Here is a 19,472-nt window from a genome sequence, read left to right as displayed (position 1 = left end):
ATATTATAAATAATACAAGCTAAGACCATATAATTTTGACCATCATTATATTGGTCTTTGTTGTCATCAACAAAGCTAAGATTCTTGACTTTTTTTTAGAACTCATCCTACTATTTGCTAAGATGCTTTGACTAATGGCTACAGATTCATCATAAGGAATGGAAAAGAAGAAAACTAAAGTAAATGTGTTTTGTGTATTTAATGCTGGTAATCTATAATTCTGAAATAAATGCACAATCTTTTTATTTAGGTGAAATTTAAGCCACATCTATGAGTATTTCCTTGTTAACTACTCACTTTTGACATTTCCATGATAGAGATATTATGACCTCTTATATACACTACGGGTTTTTTTTCTTCCCTTTATAGTCTAATACTGAAAACTGCTAAGTGGCTGGAAAACAGACTAAACATTTTTATTGTCCATCCGTTTTTGAGAACTACTGTTTTAATGATACTCAGTAGCTGGATAAGAAATTCCATATGTGCTTTTTAAATAAATCTATGATTCAGTCCAATTAAATAACAAGAAGCCTTGATTTGTAGTATGTGTTTAATAGTTTTCAAGTTCACAAATATCATACTTTGTTTTTGCAGGCATATAGTTAAATCTCACTTCATATTATGGAACAGAGCCCTGATTTTACCATAAAGTCACCCTCTCTTTCATATAAAAATAAGTTCCTCCTCACCCTGTCTTAGCAGTGCTGTAAATGGTTGGAATATTAGTTGCAGATCCAAACAGCTATGTATTATGGACTTGACTTTGCCATTTTCCAGCTGTGTAACTTTGAGTGATTCATCCATGAAGCCTATGATTTTTTTTTATGACATGACATTTGCTCTAAAATGCTAGAACTGATGGTAATAATAATAGCAATGAAAGCAAGGGATAAACACTTTTTGAGAGTCTGTGGAATCTTCTTCATGGATTTTGTCATTTAATTGCTTCATTCCTGTCAGGCAGATGTTCCTATTGTCCCCAACTTACCACAGTAAACTGAGGTTTGCAGACGGTGAGCACTTTACGTTCTGTGGAGAAATGGGCCTTCCAAGACCTTCAGAACTTGTGCTTCTATTAGCTGGTCATTATCACCGGGACAGACTCATCAAGTTCCATCAAACTCTTCGTGGGGATTTTTCTTCATCCCAGTTAGTTCATGAGCCAACATACACATTTAGAGAAAGGCACATTTCTTAAAAGGTATATTCTTGAGAAAATACTGTTGGCTGCATTGTGAAGTTCATAAACTATTTCATTGGATAGGAGGTAGTGACCCAGAAATTCTATTTACAAAAAGACCTCCTCCAATAATGTTTTGGACATTGTTCCCCAAATGTCACAGATTCTGTTTCTACATCTGTGAGTTAGGCTTAACTTTAAGAATTTTCTCCTGTTGTATCTGAAGATTCTTTGGACTGTGAATGTTATAATACCTAAGTCAACTGAAGCCCAGTATTCGTTAGACTGTTTTTAACTCAAAGACCAAAGCTCAGTCTTCTCTTTCACCATTTTGCCCCCCATAGATGCAGATGAATGCCTGCTCTTTGGGCAAGAAATCTGCAAAAATGGCTTCTGTCTGAACACTCAGCCTGGTTATGAATGCTACTGTAAGCAGGGGACATACTATGATCCCGTCAAATTGCAGTGCTTTGGTAAGTATTAGGAGGATACAGGGTGCTCTGAAAATATACAGATGGAAAAAAAAAAGTGATGCTGTGTAGTCAAAACAATTGCTTTGCATCTAAGTCACATGTTGAAAAGACCTGTAAATGGTTTATGGATCTTTTTTTTGAGCAAGATTTAAGAAAATAAAAAAAACCTCCTTCCTACTTTTGGAACAGATTTCAAGCAAAGAGTTAATATTCAATGTGGAATTATAATTCAGGTCACTGGTTTAACTGAAGTGTTCTTTCGGTCTGGGGAGCCTCCTGTTTCATCACTCATACCATGCAAGTGAAAGTCATTTTTAAATACTGACCCAGACTTTAAGGCTTAAGCAGAAAACCATATACACTAGGCAGAAAAACATAGCAAAAGGAAATAGTTTTAAAACTATCATAAAGAGGCATTTTATCTTAAATTTCTAAGCATATCCTGTTCCTAAATGTTTTCTTTCTTTAATGTCAGCAGCAGCAGGGAAACATTATTGTTCCAATCAATACAACTTAATATTTTTATAGTCAAAGCTGTTCTCTTTTGGATGATGATGTGTAGTTAATTAAAATGTGGCAGCCTCTGTAATCTAGACTCAATTTAGCAGTGTATAAAGTTTGGTGAGTGTATGAGGTACAACTGATTGTTGATTTTCTTTAATTTTTTTTCTTTTAAGATATGGATGAATGTCAGGACCCCAATAGTTGTATTGATGGCCAATGTGTTAATACAGAAGGCTCTTATAACTGCTTCTGTACCCATCCAATGGTCCTGGATGCTTCAGAAAAAAGATGTATACGACCAACTGAATCACATGGTATGTTTGGATGTGAGATGCAAGTCTCTGTCCAAATAAATGTCAAGGTTTTCCTTTTGACTAAACTGTGAGCTACTGGGAAATAGAAAAATTGACTCCTTGGGTATTTTGGAGTAATTAAAATGAGATGCTAAAAATAAGAGACAAGGGGTGCCTGGGTGGCTTGGTCAGTTAAGCATCTGACTTCAGCTCAGGTCATAATCTCACAGTTGGTGAGTTCAAGCGCCTCGTGGAGCTCTGCACTGACTGAGCAGAGCCTGCTTTGGATCCTCTGTCTCCCTCTTTCTCTGCCCCTCCCCTTCTCTCTCTCTCTCTCTGGCTCTCTCTTAAAAATAGATGAACAGTTTTTAAAAATGAGAGAGAATAAAAAGAAAAATAATAAGATGCATAACAGTATGTAGGAGATTCAGTACCCTACACATATTTAATCAACAAGAGACTATAGATCGGCTGAGCCGATGGCAGAGCTCTTCTGTGCCTCTTCGTCACATTTCACCCTCAAAAGCAACTGAGGAAGATGTGAGTTCAGGAAAAGATAATCAGGTTTGCTTGACTGGACTGAAGGACACAGAAGAGGCTGGGCCCAACACTCCATGGAATCCAACAAGGTGGTGGGGACCCCTGGCATCCATTGATTGGAATCCCTCTCTGTCGCCAGTGAGATGATGCACCACTCCTAATTGGCATAATTGATCTATCCATCATCCCTGTCAGTAACCACTTTGGATGAAGTCAATTGAAGGGCAGAAAGTTTGGAATTGAGTACTGTAGCATCAAGTGTCACCAGGGCTTTGGTGAATGAATTGAGTGAGAAAGCAAGAATCTGCAAAGTGTTACATAGAAAGAAATGGTAGGAATTGACAGAAGGGTCAAGGTAAAAAAGGAAAGATTGGGAAATCAGAGATCAGTGTTTTAGGATTATGGACTATAGAAGGAAGAGCATGCAGTGCTTTCTACAACGATGGGAAGCTGCAGATGGAGGGATTTAATTGGAACATGACGGGCAGGTTGAATTTCAGCTGATGGAATGACACCCTGTTAGAGATGACAGAGGTTTGATCCATGGAAAGACCAGGCTGGCTTCAGACTTTTACTTGGAAGTCAGTCTGAGAAATAGAGATGGAAACTTTGAGACTTGCTGGCTTCCACCGCTGTGTTTATGAAGTAGGAATAACAGTGCAATTGTCATGGAACCATGTTTTCCCTTTCAGAACAAATAGAAGAAACTGATGTCTACCAAGATCTGTGCTGGGAACATCTGAGTGATGAGTATGTGTGTAGCCGGCCTCTTGTTGGCAAGCAGACAACTTACACTGAATGCTGCTGTTTGTATGGAGAGGCCTGGGGTATGCAGTGTGCCCTCTGCCCCATGAAGGATTCAGGTGAGCCCTCACCCAGTTCCTTCTGCCGGAGGCCTTTGGGAACAGGTTCACCTCCCTCCTTTGGATCCTGACTGTTCTTTCACTTCTGTATCTTCATCTTCACTCCTGATTCCTTACTTTCATCAGAGGTGGGGATAGGGGTGTGTGTTTGTGTAAGAGCAGGGTTGCATAAACATATGGCTCCTGGTTTACCTCCCAGACCCTGCCATTAATTTTTGAAAGGTTCGTTCCCTTCCCCAAAGAATGATAAATGACCCAAAGAAACATAATGCAACTTAGCAATTGGTGACATAGATCTTTAGAATTTCTATTTCCCGATACTTCCTTTTTCTCGACAGTCTTTCTCATTTCCAACAGTTTCTACTTAGAGCAAAAAGTATTAGAGGCTATAGAAAGTCTGTCCTGGTTTTTATGACAGCCTCTTTGTGAGAGAGACCAAGAAGGAGTTAGAACAATAGAGGAAGAGAGTAGAAAGGAATTGAAATGTATGCAAACAAATGTCCTTTCATTTCAAGTTTAGTTCCGAGGATAAACCTTTGCTCAAATGGAAAATGCAGCAGGCTAGGCTCCTGGTTTATCCCTTCTCCTTGTGTTGCGGGAAGACTGAAAGGTGCTGAGTCTGGGCTATTTGGTGACTCCTGGCCTGTGCACTGCTTACTTCTTACCTCTGCCGCCACTTAACTGCTCTTGAAAGGAAAGCCCTTGAAAGTGTTGGGTATATCATTTTGTCTTTAGCTCTGAAATCGAGTTGTTAAAGCTAGAAAGACACCGTGTGGGCATAAAGTGAGGGAGTTTATAATGAACAAATTCTCAGAATGGGCACGAGTAGAAAAAATCCTTGAAAAGAGGAAATGCATTGACTTTTAGTTCATGAGAATGCAACTTTTGAGCTGTTTTATAGCCTTTCAGATTGGCGATAACTTAAAACCAATGTATCATAAAAAAGAAAATGATTTGAATATGCCTTAAAAGAGAAAAGACTTGCAAAGGATAAAGAGCAAATACATAAAGAAATAGATGGTGATGTGGATAGAATAGTAGCCTGGTAGTGGAAAGAGGATGGGTTCTGGGGCCAGACAGGGTGGATCTGGAATCAAGAACTGTCCAATAACTTCACCCAGCACAGCTCGTTTGTACAACAGAGGTGTTTATGTCTATCCTGTTGGGTTGTGGAGGAAGGGGAGGATGTAGGTAGAACAGGGACACAGGGAGTGAATGCTAATGATTATTAGCATTACTATGGCCTCTGTCCCCAGAGGCAGATGCCACAAGGAGAGGAAAGCAAAATCCATAGGAAGGGAGTACACAGGGCCTTGAGACATGTTCTCACAGTGCTCTTATATATGTCAGATCTATTGTACTTAGCCAGTGGTTTTTATGGTTGATTTTTTTTCCCAAAAATAGACCCCTTCTAAAGAATTAATCAAAGGGGTTCTGTCCCTCTCCACCTACCCCATCACAATTGAACTCTGCTCCTCCTTAGAGATGTTCATTCTTAACAGTTGGGCTTTTTTTTTTTTTTAATCATGCAAACCTTTTTCCTACACATTAATTGTTGTTATATAGCTATATTTATATTATCGTCATATATTTACATTAAAGAGCTTATTTAAAACTGAACTCCGTATTGTCGATAAGACACGTTTCGTTTTTTGTTTCACTCTTCGGCGTCTCTGAAATGGGAGGTATCTTATGATTGATGGCATTGAACAATGGCCACAAGCTATTTTTTTACATTTTAATAATGTCTGTTGTATCAGAATGTATTTTACAATATGGTATTTTGGAATAGAGGAAAGATGATAAATTTTTAAGTGGTTGCACAGACTGTTTTATGGATACACCTACTTTTATTTAGTCACCAGCAGCACTGGACTTTGGGGTTGTTTGTCCCTCCCACTGCTTGCTTCTATCTTGACTTTCCTTCTACGAACAATGCTGCAAGTGAACTTTCATGTATGTATCTTATATACACCTGTGGGAGTGCCTTAGTACAAGAATTCCTACAAATGAAAATGCTGGGTTGGCAGGTATGTGCACTTTAAACTTACTATACTACTCTAAAAATATTGTGCAAATTTGCACTCCCAGTGGCAGCATTTGAAATGCCTCCTTCCTCAGACCCTTCTACCATTGGATATTCTCAGTCTTTAAAATTGTTTTTATCAGATGGGTGAGAAGCGTATTTACATGCATCTCCCTTATTCCTAGGGAATTTGAGTATCTTTTCTTTGTTTACAGGTGATGTGTATTTCTTGGTCAGTGAATTGTTTATCACCTCCTTTGCCCATTTTTTGTTGGACTTGGTGTCTTATTAATTTTTAGGAGCTTTGTATATATTCTGTTCACACCCCCAACATTTGGGTTATGGTGTATGCTTTTTGTTACAGAAACTCCTTTATAAAGGTTTTGCACATATTTTCATTTTATTCTGTCCCTGTTCTAATAGTATGATTTTAAGTATTTACTGCATATAAGTCTGACAGGCCAATGGCTTTGAAAGTCAAGTTTAATTGACATAGCTTTTGGAAGAATAGTCAAGTATGTTGCTGTTAGAAATGAATTTTAGAATATTGTATCAATTTTCTTTAGCTGAGACTTCATAACATTTTAAAATATAAATTTGAACAAACATGTGAACAAATACATACTGTATAATATTTTTAGTAGAGCATGCGGTATCAGGAAAAATATGGTACCCATTGCCAAACTAAAAAAATAATTAGCATTGATAATTATGGTAGCACTATAAAATTACAACAGTTAGCATTGCAACAATCTTTTAGTTAACATATGCACAGTACTTAGGATAAAATCTCCAAAAAGAATCTCTAGCATATAGTCAACCAAATCTTCAAAATCAGTGGTTTTCCGTCTTTTGTTTTTTCAACAATGGTAGTTTGTCACCTGAATTGTTATTTTAATCTCTAATATAGAAATTCGTTAATCTCAAAGTTGCTGGGGGAACTGGTTGGGAGAATAACTACTTAGTCTCTGCAGGTATCTCTCAGGGACCCCAGGGTTCCAGGGGACACATATTGAAAACTACTGTTCTAAATGTTTTAGTCGGAGGATAGGAATAAGTTAGGCAGTTCAGAAGGAGTGTTTCTGTTATATCCCTAAAATTATGGGCCTAGAACTATACTGAGTTCAGAATAAATCCACAGAGAAGGTCCACAGCAAAGGTTTTCCAGAGGTCCTCTGACCAGCTGCCATTGCCTTGATCAGCACCTGACATTCTAGTTCTACCCACACCAAACCATCTTCCATGGAGCATTTCTGCTGGAGTACAGTCACTAAGGGGAGCCAGAGCAGAGAGGTCAGCGTGTAGGCTCTGGAGGCAGGTTGCCTGAGTTTGAATACTGGTTTGGCAACTTCCTATCTAGGCAACCTTGTTACATTGTCTCCTGGTGCCTCTGTTTCCTCATGTGAAAGTAATTTCACCTGCCTTACAGGGCTGTTTTAAGACTTGAATAAGTTAATACATGAACACCTAGAATAGTGTTTGACACATTTGGAAGATAGCAACAGCTATTGCTACTTACTGCTAAGTGACCCAGATCAAATGCATTTTCAAATGTAGCTGAAATCCAAGGATCTTATAAAGCATACAACTATCTAATAGCATCTGAGCATGAATTAAGGATAGACAAATGCAGAAGTAATTGTTCTCATATAAGCCTTGGTTTTCTAGACAACTGCTTTGTAAATATCAATGGGCATGTCAGTTCTCTGTACTCCCCAGATCTTATGAAAAAACAGATTCTGGTTTCTAAGTGCAGAAGGTGGGGCAGGATTCTACATTCCTAGCAAGGAATGCTACTGGTCCTCAGCAAGGATGCTGCATTCCTAGCAAGGATGCTACTGGTCCTCAGACCACACCATCAAGGTTCTAAAGACACCTAAGAGCACCCACCTTGATTTTGTTAAACTCACTTTAATACTGTTAGAAACTTTTCAAAGAGGAAACAAAGAATGTGTGAATTTTAAAACATGTTTACTCATAATTTCTGTCCTTGAACCTTTTAAATATGCCGTTCATGGATATCTTGATAGTTGAAAAGGACCACATTGTCTGTTGGTTAATATAAGCTCTGGATGAATCCCAGCCTGTCGGGCACTGAACCTTCCAGTTTCCCTAGTTGCTCAGCGATGCTTTGGGGAACAATTAGTTACTGATGGAAACAGTGCTGGAGGAATTTGAGGAATAAATCGTAGCACTTGTCATCAGCTTTGAGCATTAAAGTGCAGTGTAAAGTAAAGCTTTGGCTCTGGAACAGGCTTTCACACTTCTGGTGCAATAGGTCATGGGCACTAATTCTTGCTAAGGCAGCAACTACATCTGAGAATACTGGTAGTTGAAGGAGGTAGGAGTGGCTTGTTCAGTCGTGTTCTCCAAAGTTAGATGGCATCTTGTGGATTGATACCACATGCAGGGGATGGAAGTGGAAGGGACAGATTATATCAGGACAACTTGACACGAGGAGACCTGCATAGTTGTGCAATCCAGTACATTTCTGGGGCTGCTTAGGATCCCATGTTAATCCTCTGCTAAAGTCATGGAGGCCAGGCACCAGGCATTCGTAGAGGTTCCAGATGATTGAGGGAGGCCCTACAACATGACATTGGACAATTTGTTGAAGCCATTGTGCACCGATAGCTTCCCCGTCCTCATCCTCTGGAGGCCTCGGCTCCCATATTCCTGTTCCAGCCTCCTCCTCTCCTTCTCGTTCCTGTGTTCTTGGCTGCTTCCAGCTTTTCAAAGGTTTGAGAGAGGGGGGCTGCACTGCTTTGGGAGGACCCTAGAATTTGAGCTCTTTATCATGTTATATCATTCCAGACTCTGGGAGAAAAAGGTGTTTGGAAAACCAAGTCAGGCAAGACAAGTCATTTTATCCGTGTCATAAACAAGACTTAGAGAAACTACAGCTTTAGAGCGAGATGGTAAGATCAGCAAAATGAGAGTTGGTGTCTCATCAGCTGTCCATCACAGTCTAGCACACTGGCGGGCATACTGACAGTATGTGTTTGATGAATTAAGGGACTAAAGTAGGGCAGTTATTCTTGGTAAATAGAACTTAGTGATACCTTGCACTTAAGTAAAATGAATTTTTAATGTTTTTATTGCTACTCTTGAAAGCATAAGCTTCAATTTTCTGGAAAATGTGCCTATGAATTACAAGATATGTAGGATGCCGTTATCGCATGGAAATAAGAACCCATTAACCCACATGGGAAAGAAAAGTAGACACACTTGAATACTGGAATCTAAGATTCCCAGGGCTCCCAGTGTCTGTGGATATCTTGTTCAAATAATTAGACTTCTGTTCAGTAAATTATTGAAATAATTAGACCTACTGTAAGTAAATTGAACATAAAGACTTAAAGTCTTGATCTAAAACTTTGAAGTTAAGAGGAAATTCGATAGGACCCTTAGTGTGTTGGGAGAGTGCCACCTATTGGTGGTATGATGTACTGCACCACAGTGTTGGACCCTCTACAGTTACTCTTAATGAAAGTCAGGTGTACAAAGATGAGAGTAGTTAAAACTCGAAGGAAACTAGTGCCACAAAAGAAATTGGCACATGTTAAAAAAATTGTAAAACACTAATATTGATCAAAATTCAGAGGAATGGTCCTCTCAGTTTTGCTGAGAGAACAGTTGGAAGATACAAATACATAGAAACAGTTGATGCAGAAATTCTGATTCTGGGGATACGGACTATGCTTGTACTTGAGTGCCAAGGGGAAACTGTAATCATTACAGCTGAAGAAAAAATGAAATCAATTCTTTCATTAGAGAATTTTTTAACTGTTACATGCAAGATGCAATTAGGAAAAAGAACCATGTTTGAAATGCAATCTTAAATTATTTATAGTTTGCCTGTTTTCAGCTTTAGTTAAATTACTTACATATTCCTTCCTTCATTCCATTATTTACTTCACACCTGCTATGCACTGTCCAACAAATTTTGGAACAGATGTACAGGTTGTATTTACATGAAATGTAAATTTTGATTCTGCAGAACTAACATAGTATACAGTTATGTTACTAAATTAGAATTGTTTTTTTCCCTAATTGTTGCATCTAAAACATGCACGTGATACCCTTGATTCCCTTATTTAATAAATGCACTATTTGTTGCAACAGCAAATGTTCTGATACTTCGCAATAGCTTATCTACCCCCAATATTTTCATATGGTTTTGCAAAAGTGACAGACTTTGGAATCTGTGTTCGGACAGTTGAGCTAGTGATTTCTTCCATATCCATGCACAGCTCTTACATGTTCCCAAATATCTCCATATAAGAAGTTTCATAATACCCTTGGAGGTGTGAAGGAAGACGGGGATTTGAGTCATGGACTGAACTTGAAAAAATATTGTAACTGGGCAGTGGTTGCAAAAGGCCTTTCAGCAGTCATGGTTTAAAGGCTTTTCCAAGAAATATGTTTCCAAAGAATGTTAATAATAACTTTGGAACATCCTACATGTGAGGCACAGTGAGTGGTCACTGCCTTTGGTTGAGGCAGTCCAGGGATCTTGTTCTGTTTCTGGCACTGCTTCTGTCGATTGCACTGGACAAGTTACTTCAGTTTCCTTTATCCAAAGTTGAGAACTCTTGTGAGGTTAGGGTAATTAATACTCTCTGAGTACAAAAGCATTTATCATTTTGATCATAGATCCTGAATATTATGATTAAAGGAAGTGTAGCTGTTAATAAATTATAGTGGAGCATTAAAATCACACTGGAAAGATATAAAAGGCCTCCTAGATTGTCTGGCTACCATGCCTGCACACGTAATGTATAGCGTGTATATGTAGAGTGGTAAGTGGTCCAGTGCTTTGGGACGTAATTCTTCGTATCCATGGAACTAAATTGAATTGGATACTGTACGGAATGGCAAGTAAGCCATTTATGTGGTTTCTTATCAAAAGGATTGGTTTACTTAGAAAGCTTCCTCTTACTCCCTCCAAAAAGGAGTGAAAATACTTTTGTTACTATAAAAGGACAGCTGGAAAATAAAATTTAGTAGTGAATTATGCACATGCAGCTTTGTGATTTAGTCCTTACGTTAGTCTTCTCGCTTGTAAGATGACAGTTAGCAACAATAGGTCATTTGAGGGTTAAATGTGATAAATGCGTGTGAGATGCTTGGATTACAGTACATGCTTTGTAGGTGTTAGCAAATCAAATCCTGTTCCAGGAAATGAGTTGAGCTAATGATTATTCCATGGTAGAAGTCTTTTTTGAAAGGAGGCGTGAGTTAAAGACAATGAAGAATTGGAAGAGTGTTTAGGGACTAACGCAGAGTCAGACAGCTCTGCAGGACCCTGAGTGAAGCTGCCTCTTCTGTGCCCCTCCAGACTCCAGAGCCACGAGTGTCCGCTAAGGGGGGCTTTATGGCTGGAAAGGACCATTTAATGTTGGCTTTTAAATGAACATTCGGTGTATTCAATTTATCAATTTTTTATTTTTATTTTTTATTTTTTATTAATTTTTTTTTCAACGTTTATTTATTTTTGGGACAGAGAGAGACAGAGCATGAATGGGGGAGGGGCAGAGAGAGAGGGAGACACAGAATCAGAGACAGGCTCCAGGCTCCGAGCCATCAGCCCAGAACCTGACGCGGGGCTCGAACTCACGGACCGCGAGATCGTGACCTGGCCGAAGTCGGATGCTTAACCGACTGCGCCACCCAGGCGCCCCAAATTTATCAATTTTTTAAATACAAAAAGCAAAATAATATATTTTATGTTTATAAAGAGTATAATTTATGAATTTTCAAAGAGAGATTTTCCTAAGAATTTAAGTCCAACTTACACATTTTGTCATTCTACTTATAAGTCCAATATTTTTTATATAAAATAAGATTGATTTTTATTTTGTGATGAATGTTTAAATATAGCAAGGAACAGATAAAATTTTCCTTGAGAGTGACTTCTGTATCAAAACTGTATTAATTAAATCTCTGAACACTTTGGTCTCCATTTATAAATTTTATGGGGCATCTGGGTGGCTCAGTCGTTAAGCATATGACTTTGGCGCAGGTCGTGATCTCACAATTTGTGACTTCAGTCCCCACATCAGGTGAGCTGGAGTCCTACTTTTCTCTCTCTCTCTCTCTCTCTCCCCCCCTCTCTCCCCCCCCCCCGTCTCTCCCCCTCTCTCCCTCTCTCCCTGTCTCCCTCCCTCTTCTCTCTCTCTCCCCCCCTTCTCTCTCTCTCTGCCCCTTGTGGGATTCTCTCTCTCTCCTCTCTCTGTATCTCGCTGTCTCTCTCTGCTACTTGCTCACTTGTGCCCTTTCTCGCTCTCAAAAAAAATATTAATTTTATGTATTTATTTTCTCTCCAGCACTCTATATACTCGAAAGGGCAGCCCACAGTCCTAATAAGTATTTTCTTCTTCTTTTTTTAAAGTTTATTTATTTATTTTGAGAGAGAGAGGGCATGCATGCACATGCCAGTGTCAGGGGAAGGAGAGAATCCCAAGCAGGCACCATACTCAATGCAGAGCCCAACACGGGGCTCAATCTCACAAACCATGAGATCACAACCTGAGCTGAAATCAAAGAGTTGGTCACTTAACCGACTGAGCCATCCAGGCGCCTCAGCATTTTCTTCTTAAGCGCTTAAGCAGCTCTTCTAAATCTTAATAAATCAGACTTAAGATGCAGCAAATTGAATTTTTAATAAATTCAAATACTGTTTACCAACCTGATCAAGTCCTCTTAATACTCATTCAACACAAATCCTAATCGAAAGTCTGCTTTATTTCAAAGTAAAATCCCAAGGTCTGTCTGTCCAATTCCCTGTGATACGGTTCTTACAAACATAAACATATGAAATAACAAAAACCTCATTCTAAAACCTTCATAGTAAAGTTACTATTCTAGACTTAATATACATCATTAATAGCAGAGTTTCCATCTCAGGTCAGCTGAGGTCACTGGGTGGAAAAATTTACGACTGTGATGGTCAGTTATTGGAGAATGAAGACCAGGGATGTATGTGCTCAAGTGTGAGTCTGAACATTTGTGCATGAGATGATGGGCACGTCCCGTCACTCCCATGTCAGCAGGGGACCACAAGTGTTTCTCATGTTATTACTTTTATTTGAAAAATTTTTTTAAATGTCTGTTTATTTTTGAGAGACAGAGTGTGAGTGGGGGGGGGGTGGGCAGAAAGAGAGGGAGACACAGAATTTGAACCAGGCTCCAGACTCTAAGCTGTCAGCACAGAGCCCACCATGGGGCTCGAACCCACGAACCGTGAGATCGTGATCTGAGCCGAAGTTGGATGCTTAACCGACTGAGCCACCCAGGTCACCCTCGTGTTATTACTTTTATAATCAGTATCTTCCATTATAGGGACTCAAGGGAGTAACAGGGCAGATAAAATTAATATATAAAAGCTTTTCTGGGACTCCTGGGTGGCTCAGTCGGTTGAGCATCCAACATTGGCTCAGGTCATGATCTCGTGGTTTGTGAGTTCGAGCCCCACATCGGGCTTTGTGCTGACAGCTCGGAACCTGGATCCTGCTTCAGATTCTGTGTCTCCCTCTCTGTCTGCCCCTTTCCCACTCCAACTCGTCTCTCTCTCTCTCAAAAATAAAGAAACATTAAAAAAAATGTTAAAGCTTTTCTCCAAGTACACATGACTCCCCTTAAGAATCAGATACCGTCTCCCCAAAGGGATGTGCTCACCCCATCAGGATTCCCTACCACCCTCATGGCTTGAACCAATGATAAACTTCCCTTGTGCCTGTAAGGCAGGCTGGAGTGTTAGGGTTCTTTAGAAAAACTGACCCAATAAAAGAGAGCGATTTATTGACTAATCCATTCATTATAAGGAATTGGTTCACATAATTATAGCACCTGATAAATTCAAAATCTGCAGGGTGGGCTGATGACATGCAAGGTTTGAGGGGAGCCAAGGCTCCAGGTCAGAGGCCTTTAAGCAGGAAGAGCTGATGTTGCAGAAGCCGGAAGGCAGTGGACAGTGGGATGGAGAATTTTCTCTGACTCAGAGGAAAGTCGTGCTCTGTTCTCTTCAGTGATCCAGTGAATCAGTAATTCAGGAGTGAGTGAGGCCCACATTATGGAGGGCAATTTGCTTTAACTCAGGTTCACCAATTTAAATGTTAACCCTCATCCAGAACACCCTGATAGAAACACTCAGGGTTTGACCAACTATATCAGGGCACCCCATGGCCTAGCCAGGTTGGCGCATGAAATTATCTATCACAAGTGAGATTGTGGAAAAGTTAAATATTTGCAGTTTGTGGGCCATCTGCACTGTAAGGAAGGACATTGGTTTTCATTTCTTTCTCCTCCCCTGGCACATGCTAGAGAAGGGCAGGGAGGAGGTAGGATATTTAACACTTAGCCAGGGCCCCCAGCTGGAAAGGGCTATGACAGCAGGTCAGGGCCTCTTTAACCAAGCTGTGCAGAAGATACAGGACTTGAGAGACGGAATAAGCAGGCAGGGATGAGTGACAGAGAAGCCTGCTACAAATAGCAATGTATCAGAGGAAGAACACTAGAAATGAAGCTTTCTAGAATGTACTTTTTAATTAAAAAAATTTTTTTAACGTTTTTTATTTATTTTTGAGAGAGACAGAGACAGAGCATGAGTGGGTGAGGGGCAGAGAGAGAGGGAGACACAGAATCTGAAACAGGCTCCAGGTTCTGAGCGGTCAGCACAGAGCCCGACGCAGGGCTCAAACTCACAGACCATGAGATCGTGACCTGAACCAAAGCTGGACGCTTAACTGAGCCACCCAGGCACCCCCTTGGAATGTGAGTTTTTAAAACAACCTTGTCGGGGCGCCTGGGTGGCGCAGTTGGTTAAGCGTCCGACTTCAGCCAGGTCACGATCTCGCGGTCCGTGAGTTTGAGCCCCGCGTCAGGCTCTGGGCTGATGGCTCAGAGCCTGGAGCCTGTTTCCGATTCTGTGTCTCCCTCTCTCTCTGCCCCTCCCCTGTTCATGCTCTGTCTCTCTCTGTCCCAAAAATAAATAAACGTTGAAAAAAAAATTAAAACAACCTTGTCAGGGCTCCTGGATGGCTCAGTGGGTTAAGTGTCCGCCTCTTGATTTCTGCTCAGGTCACGATCTCATGGCTCATGAGACTGAGATTCTTTTAACCTTGAGATTGTCTTTCTCCCTCTCTCTCAAACCCTCCCCTGCTCGTACTCTCTCTCTCTCTCAAAGTAAAAAGATAAACTTTCAAAACAGCAACTTTGCCTTTGGCAGGTGCATTAGACAACAAGCGAGCCCCAGGCAAGTCAGGCACCTTCAGGTTAGGATCATATTTTGTAGTTGCTGATTTAAAACATTTTACAAAAGAAACCTGGTTTGCTTTCAGAGTAAGGACAGTTAAAAGGAGGGGGAAAACCCAACCCCAGGATAGGGGAGAACTCCATTTCCTGCTACATTGCCAGAGACAGCACTCTGGAGGCATGTCCTGGAACAAGCTGCGGTTCCCAAACCCACTTCCCTGGGGTCACAGCCAGTGAGGGTTTGGAACACCAGCTGCAGAGACATTGCTGTACTGCAAACCAGAGTATTAACTACACCGAGAACTGGTGGAAGCCATGGTCTCCAGGGCTCCAGAACAATTAGACAACAGTTAAATGCGAGCACGGTTTGAGGATGAGATTGCTAGTTGGTGTCCTGAGCACTTCTGAAACTTTAGTTTGTGAATGGCTTGGACTTCAGGGAGTCACTTGTACTCAGTGCTTATTTCTCCTAAAAGCTGTACTGTATTGAGGTGCTAAGAAAGGATTTGGCCACATTCTTTTTTTTTTTTTTTTTATGTTTTATTTTTGAGAGACAGATTACAAGCAGGGGAAGGGCAGAGAAAGAAAGAGAGGGATCCATAGAATCGGAAGCAGGCTCCAGGCTCTGAGCTGTCAGCACAGAGCCTGACGCGGGACTCGAACCCACAGACCGTGAGATCATGACCTGAGCTGAAGTCAGACACTTATCCAACTGAGTCACCCAGGCGCCCCAAGGATTTGGCCACATTCTTACATAACCTATGCTGAATGGAGAGTAAATTTCATTGACTAAAGTCGCACTGATGTCCTCTTAGACGCTTTCTCATTTAGAACCTAAGTAGAGAAATTAAAACGTATGTGTAAAATGAACAATCTGATGACAAAGAACAACACTTTTATTTTTAATTAACAAGCGACTTAATTCATCTCAAAAATATGATTGTTTTAGCAGTTGACACGTTCTCCCTTGAAATCAGAGCTTACGCATAGACGTTCACTTTCTAGAAGCACCTTTCCAGTGGTTTTACTAGGTGATTTGCTCTTTAGTGGGCATTTTACTTTCACACATTGTACATAAACTTTGCTGCTGTTAGGATTTTTTTTTTCCCTCTTCGGTGACGAGAACAATTGAAATGCACTCTAAGAAGAATGAACTGTGGTGAGTGGGACTGTGAGAAAATCACTGCCCGTAATTGTTTAAAGTCCCGTTTTATGTTTGAGGTTATGAATTCAAATAATACCGTGCTTATTCTGACCTTTTCTTAATTAAGCTTATGAGACAGCTGTGGCTAGAACAGAGCTGCTGGCTCCCCGTGCCTTTTAAATGCTGACCTCATGGCCAGAGCAGGCAAGCTTGGCAAAATTTAGAGGAAGCTTATCTACTCTCCCTTCATGCAGCACACAGATTGTGCCTCTGATGAATGGGAGAAAAGCATCTAGAAAGTGCTTAGAAAGCTACCACATTCTTGTCTTTGTGTTGACACAAATCGGCAGGGAGCAGAAGCTGGGGATGCCATTGTTTTTGCTCCCTATCCATAGCTAGTATCCTAAGAAAGATTCACTCACTGGGGGGGATTAGGACACAACATGCCTTCTTTATGCTTCCTTCTAAGAATCAAGTCTCCATGGCAAGCAGAGCTATTGTGAACAGTTGTGCTGGTTGTACACTGCTCAACCCTAGAAGATACCATTTACATGGTAATCTGTGAGCACCTACAAAGTATAGCTGAAGAAATTGCTTCCCGGAGGAAGTGGTACCAAGACTATATCTGATTCTGAATAGATCCAGAGGGGAAAGTAAAAAAAGTCATTTCAGATTAAGATAAATAGCATTGTATGGGAAAACCATAAAACTGAATTAGGGATCTTAAAATAGTTCAGTGTTCCTTTGTAGTGTCTTATTTCCTATAATTGAGTGGAATAATAATATTGACTGTGTTTAGTGTTCATTTAGTATTCTACTTATTACCTAGAACCTGGTATTCAAGTAATAATGGATTCAGCTGTATGTTTATCTCATAACCTTGAGATCTATACTTCAGAATATTAATCAAGAGTTTTGAACAAATGTTAATATAGCTTTCTTTGCTTCTAAACTTAAATAAACAAGGTCAAAATAATATACACTAAAACCCAATTATATTTACCCTTACATTTTAATAATTTTAGTAAATGTTACGGTTTGAGAGTCAATCCTGGCTTGCCTTTAGAACTTCTCTAGACCTCCATTTCTTCAGCAGAAAAGTGAATGAGAGACTGACCTCACGGATATAAGACAGACTGCTTACAATGTGTTAAATTCCATGATTGGCCATCATTCTGAAACGACCCAGGTGAGCTCAGCGGCACCTAGTGGTGATTACCTCCTATTCCCAACCACAAAGTTCCATGACAAATTGTCTTCTCTAGATCCTTCAGCCTAATAGTAAAACTTGTCTTCAGAATCATAAAATATGTAAGCTAGAAAGGATCTCAGAGATCAACTACTCTAGTTTCCTCATTCTATCAGTTAAAAATAGAAAGGTTAGATGAACTCTAGACTTAACATAGAAACATTTTTTTCTCCTGTATTATTTTTGTTTCTCTTTTGACTTTTTTTTTTGAAGTGACATTTAAATAACATAAAATTAAGCATTTTCAAGTGAACACTTCAGTGGCCTCAGTACATCCACCATGTTGTACAGTCTCCCCCTTAAGGATGTACTTAGTTCCTGTTTTAAAATAATTCTTACTTGGTTAATGCAAAAATAAAGACAGAAACCAGTGTATTCCTGATATATAATAGTAACCTGCTTTTTCTAATTGTTGACTTCCCGGATCATCACTTCAGGGTGATATTTAGAGAACAGGAAAGAAGAAAATAAATTGATATATCTTCCCTTGCAGTTAGAAAATGATAATGTAGAACGGTTTAGAAAAACTAACACGCTGAACTTTCCTCTTGTTTGCCTGTTTATTGTATTGTTCACTCGTCTCTCTTATCAAACACTAGAGGTTACCTCATTCCCAGTTTCCCCAGAGATTGCCTGAATGTAAGACTTAACGATGTATTTCCAAAGCCCTGGGTATTTAGAAATGGAGAAACCTTTTTCACGCAATCCTTAATAAGAAGTTCGTAAGTTATCAATCATTATTTTAGGGTTTTCGTGTGTGGCATGATTTAATGGCATTACAAGTGCATAAATTTTGAATCCAGGTTTTAGAAGGCAAAGGGAACCTCCAGTTTTTGGCATTCATACCCAACAAATCTGTCTCTCCAGTAGAGTCTGGCTAAATAAACAGCAATCTGTTGGAAACGCAGTGAGTGACTGGGTTTGGAAGGGCAGTGTTAGGTGACTGCTGGGGTGGGAGAGCTCAGTTGGTCTGTGGCCCATAAGTTTCCTTAGAGCATTAACATTTACAGGAGTCCTGCAGAACGTAAACCTTGCCAAGACTTTAGACTTCATTACTTCCCTGTCCTCGACAAGTACAATTTAATTGAACATTAAGCAATTTGATCTCTTTCACCTAATAAATCGAGCAAATTCAATAAACATAAATCCTGCTAATGATAGAGCTGACCCTGGTGGGGCTGAGCTCATCAGCATTCATGGTTATTGCTCTCCCTGGAATTTGAGTCACAAATGCTTATTGCTGAACTAAGTTCTTACCTGGTGCTTAAGGTCTAGGGAATGGATTTCATAATTTTCTTTGCAGGGTTTCTGAAGGGCAGCTGTGGAATCGAACATGGTTTTGCAGATAGACTAAGTCAGGTTTGAATCTCTCACCTAAACTAGGACAAGTTACACTATAAGTCAGAAACAAAAGGAGCTAATTACAATTATTTCAGAGGATGCTCGGAGATTTCAAGGAAAAAAAAATGTACGCAAAAGCGCGCAGCACCTGACATGAGGGAACTTCGTAGTACATGTTCACTAATTTCCTTTTTTTCCCACTCTTCTTTGGCAGAGATCTACAGTAGCCAGTGTTTACATGGTACTGTGTTTCCCTAAAGCTTTCTTATCCATTATATATGCCCATGACTCTGAGTTACTCCCCTCCTCCTCTTCACCTTATTGGCCTCCACAGATGCCACCTCCAAGGTGAAGCCTTCCCCAGCTCTTCCTGGTGACCTTCTCTGTGGTCCCGATAAACTACTGTACATCTCACAGTGTATGTACCTTTGTCATAGCGTCATTATAACCTTCCTCTCTCCCCAATCCCACCCTCCCCATAATATTCTCTGTGTCTGGTTGAATGAATGAGTCAGTCCCTGAATAAAACATTGACTTGCCTTTAATATCACAAAGACAGGTACCCTAATCCTGTTGAGGATGAAACTCAAAAAAATACGTC

The 19,472-nt window shown here is 40.0% G+C and overlaps 1 protein-coding gene across 13 annotated transcripts in view; it reads left to right on the top strand.

The window, feature by feature from the left end:
- The window catches only part of LTBP1 (latent transforming growth factor beta binding protein 1), a 403,075-nt gene that overhangs the window by 372,427 nt on the left and 11,176 nt on the right, over positions 1 to 19,472 (top strand). For all 13 annotated transcript variants that reach the window (XM_043553208.1, XM_043553205.1, XM_043553212.1 and 10 more), the window contains 3 exons: positions 1,528 to 1,656; positions 2,334 to 2,474; positions 3,686 to 3,856. In XM_043553208.1, the coding sequence (XP_043409143.1) occupies positions 1,528 to 1,656; positions 2,334 to 2,474; positions 3,686 to 3,856 (441 nt within the window). The remainder of the gene's footprint in view (positions 1 to 1,527; positions 1,657 to 2,333; positions 2,475 to 3,685; positions 3,857 to 19,472) is intronic.

Source organism: Prionailurus bengalensis, chromosome A3 (genome assembly GCF_016509475.1).
Source record: "Prionailurus bengalensis isolate Pbe53 chromosome A3, Fcat_Pben_1.1_paternal_pri, whole genome shotgun sequence".
Taxonomy (NCBI): Eukaryota; Metazoa; Chordata; class Mammalia; order Carnivora; family Felidae; genus Prionailurus; species Prionailurus bengalensis.
Note: the sequence above shows the minus strand (reverse complement) of the source record. Positions and strands in the feature narration are given on the sequence as shown.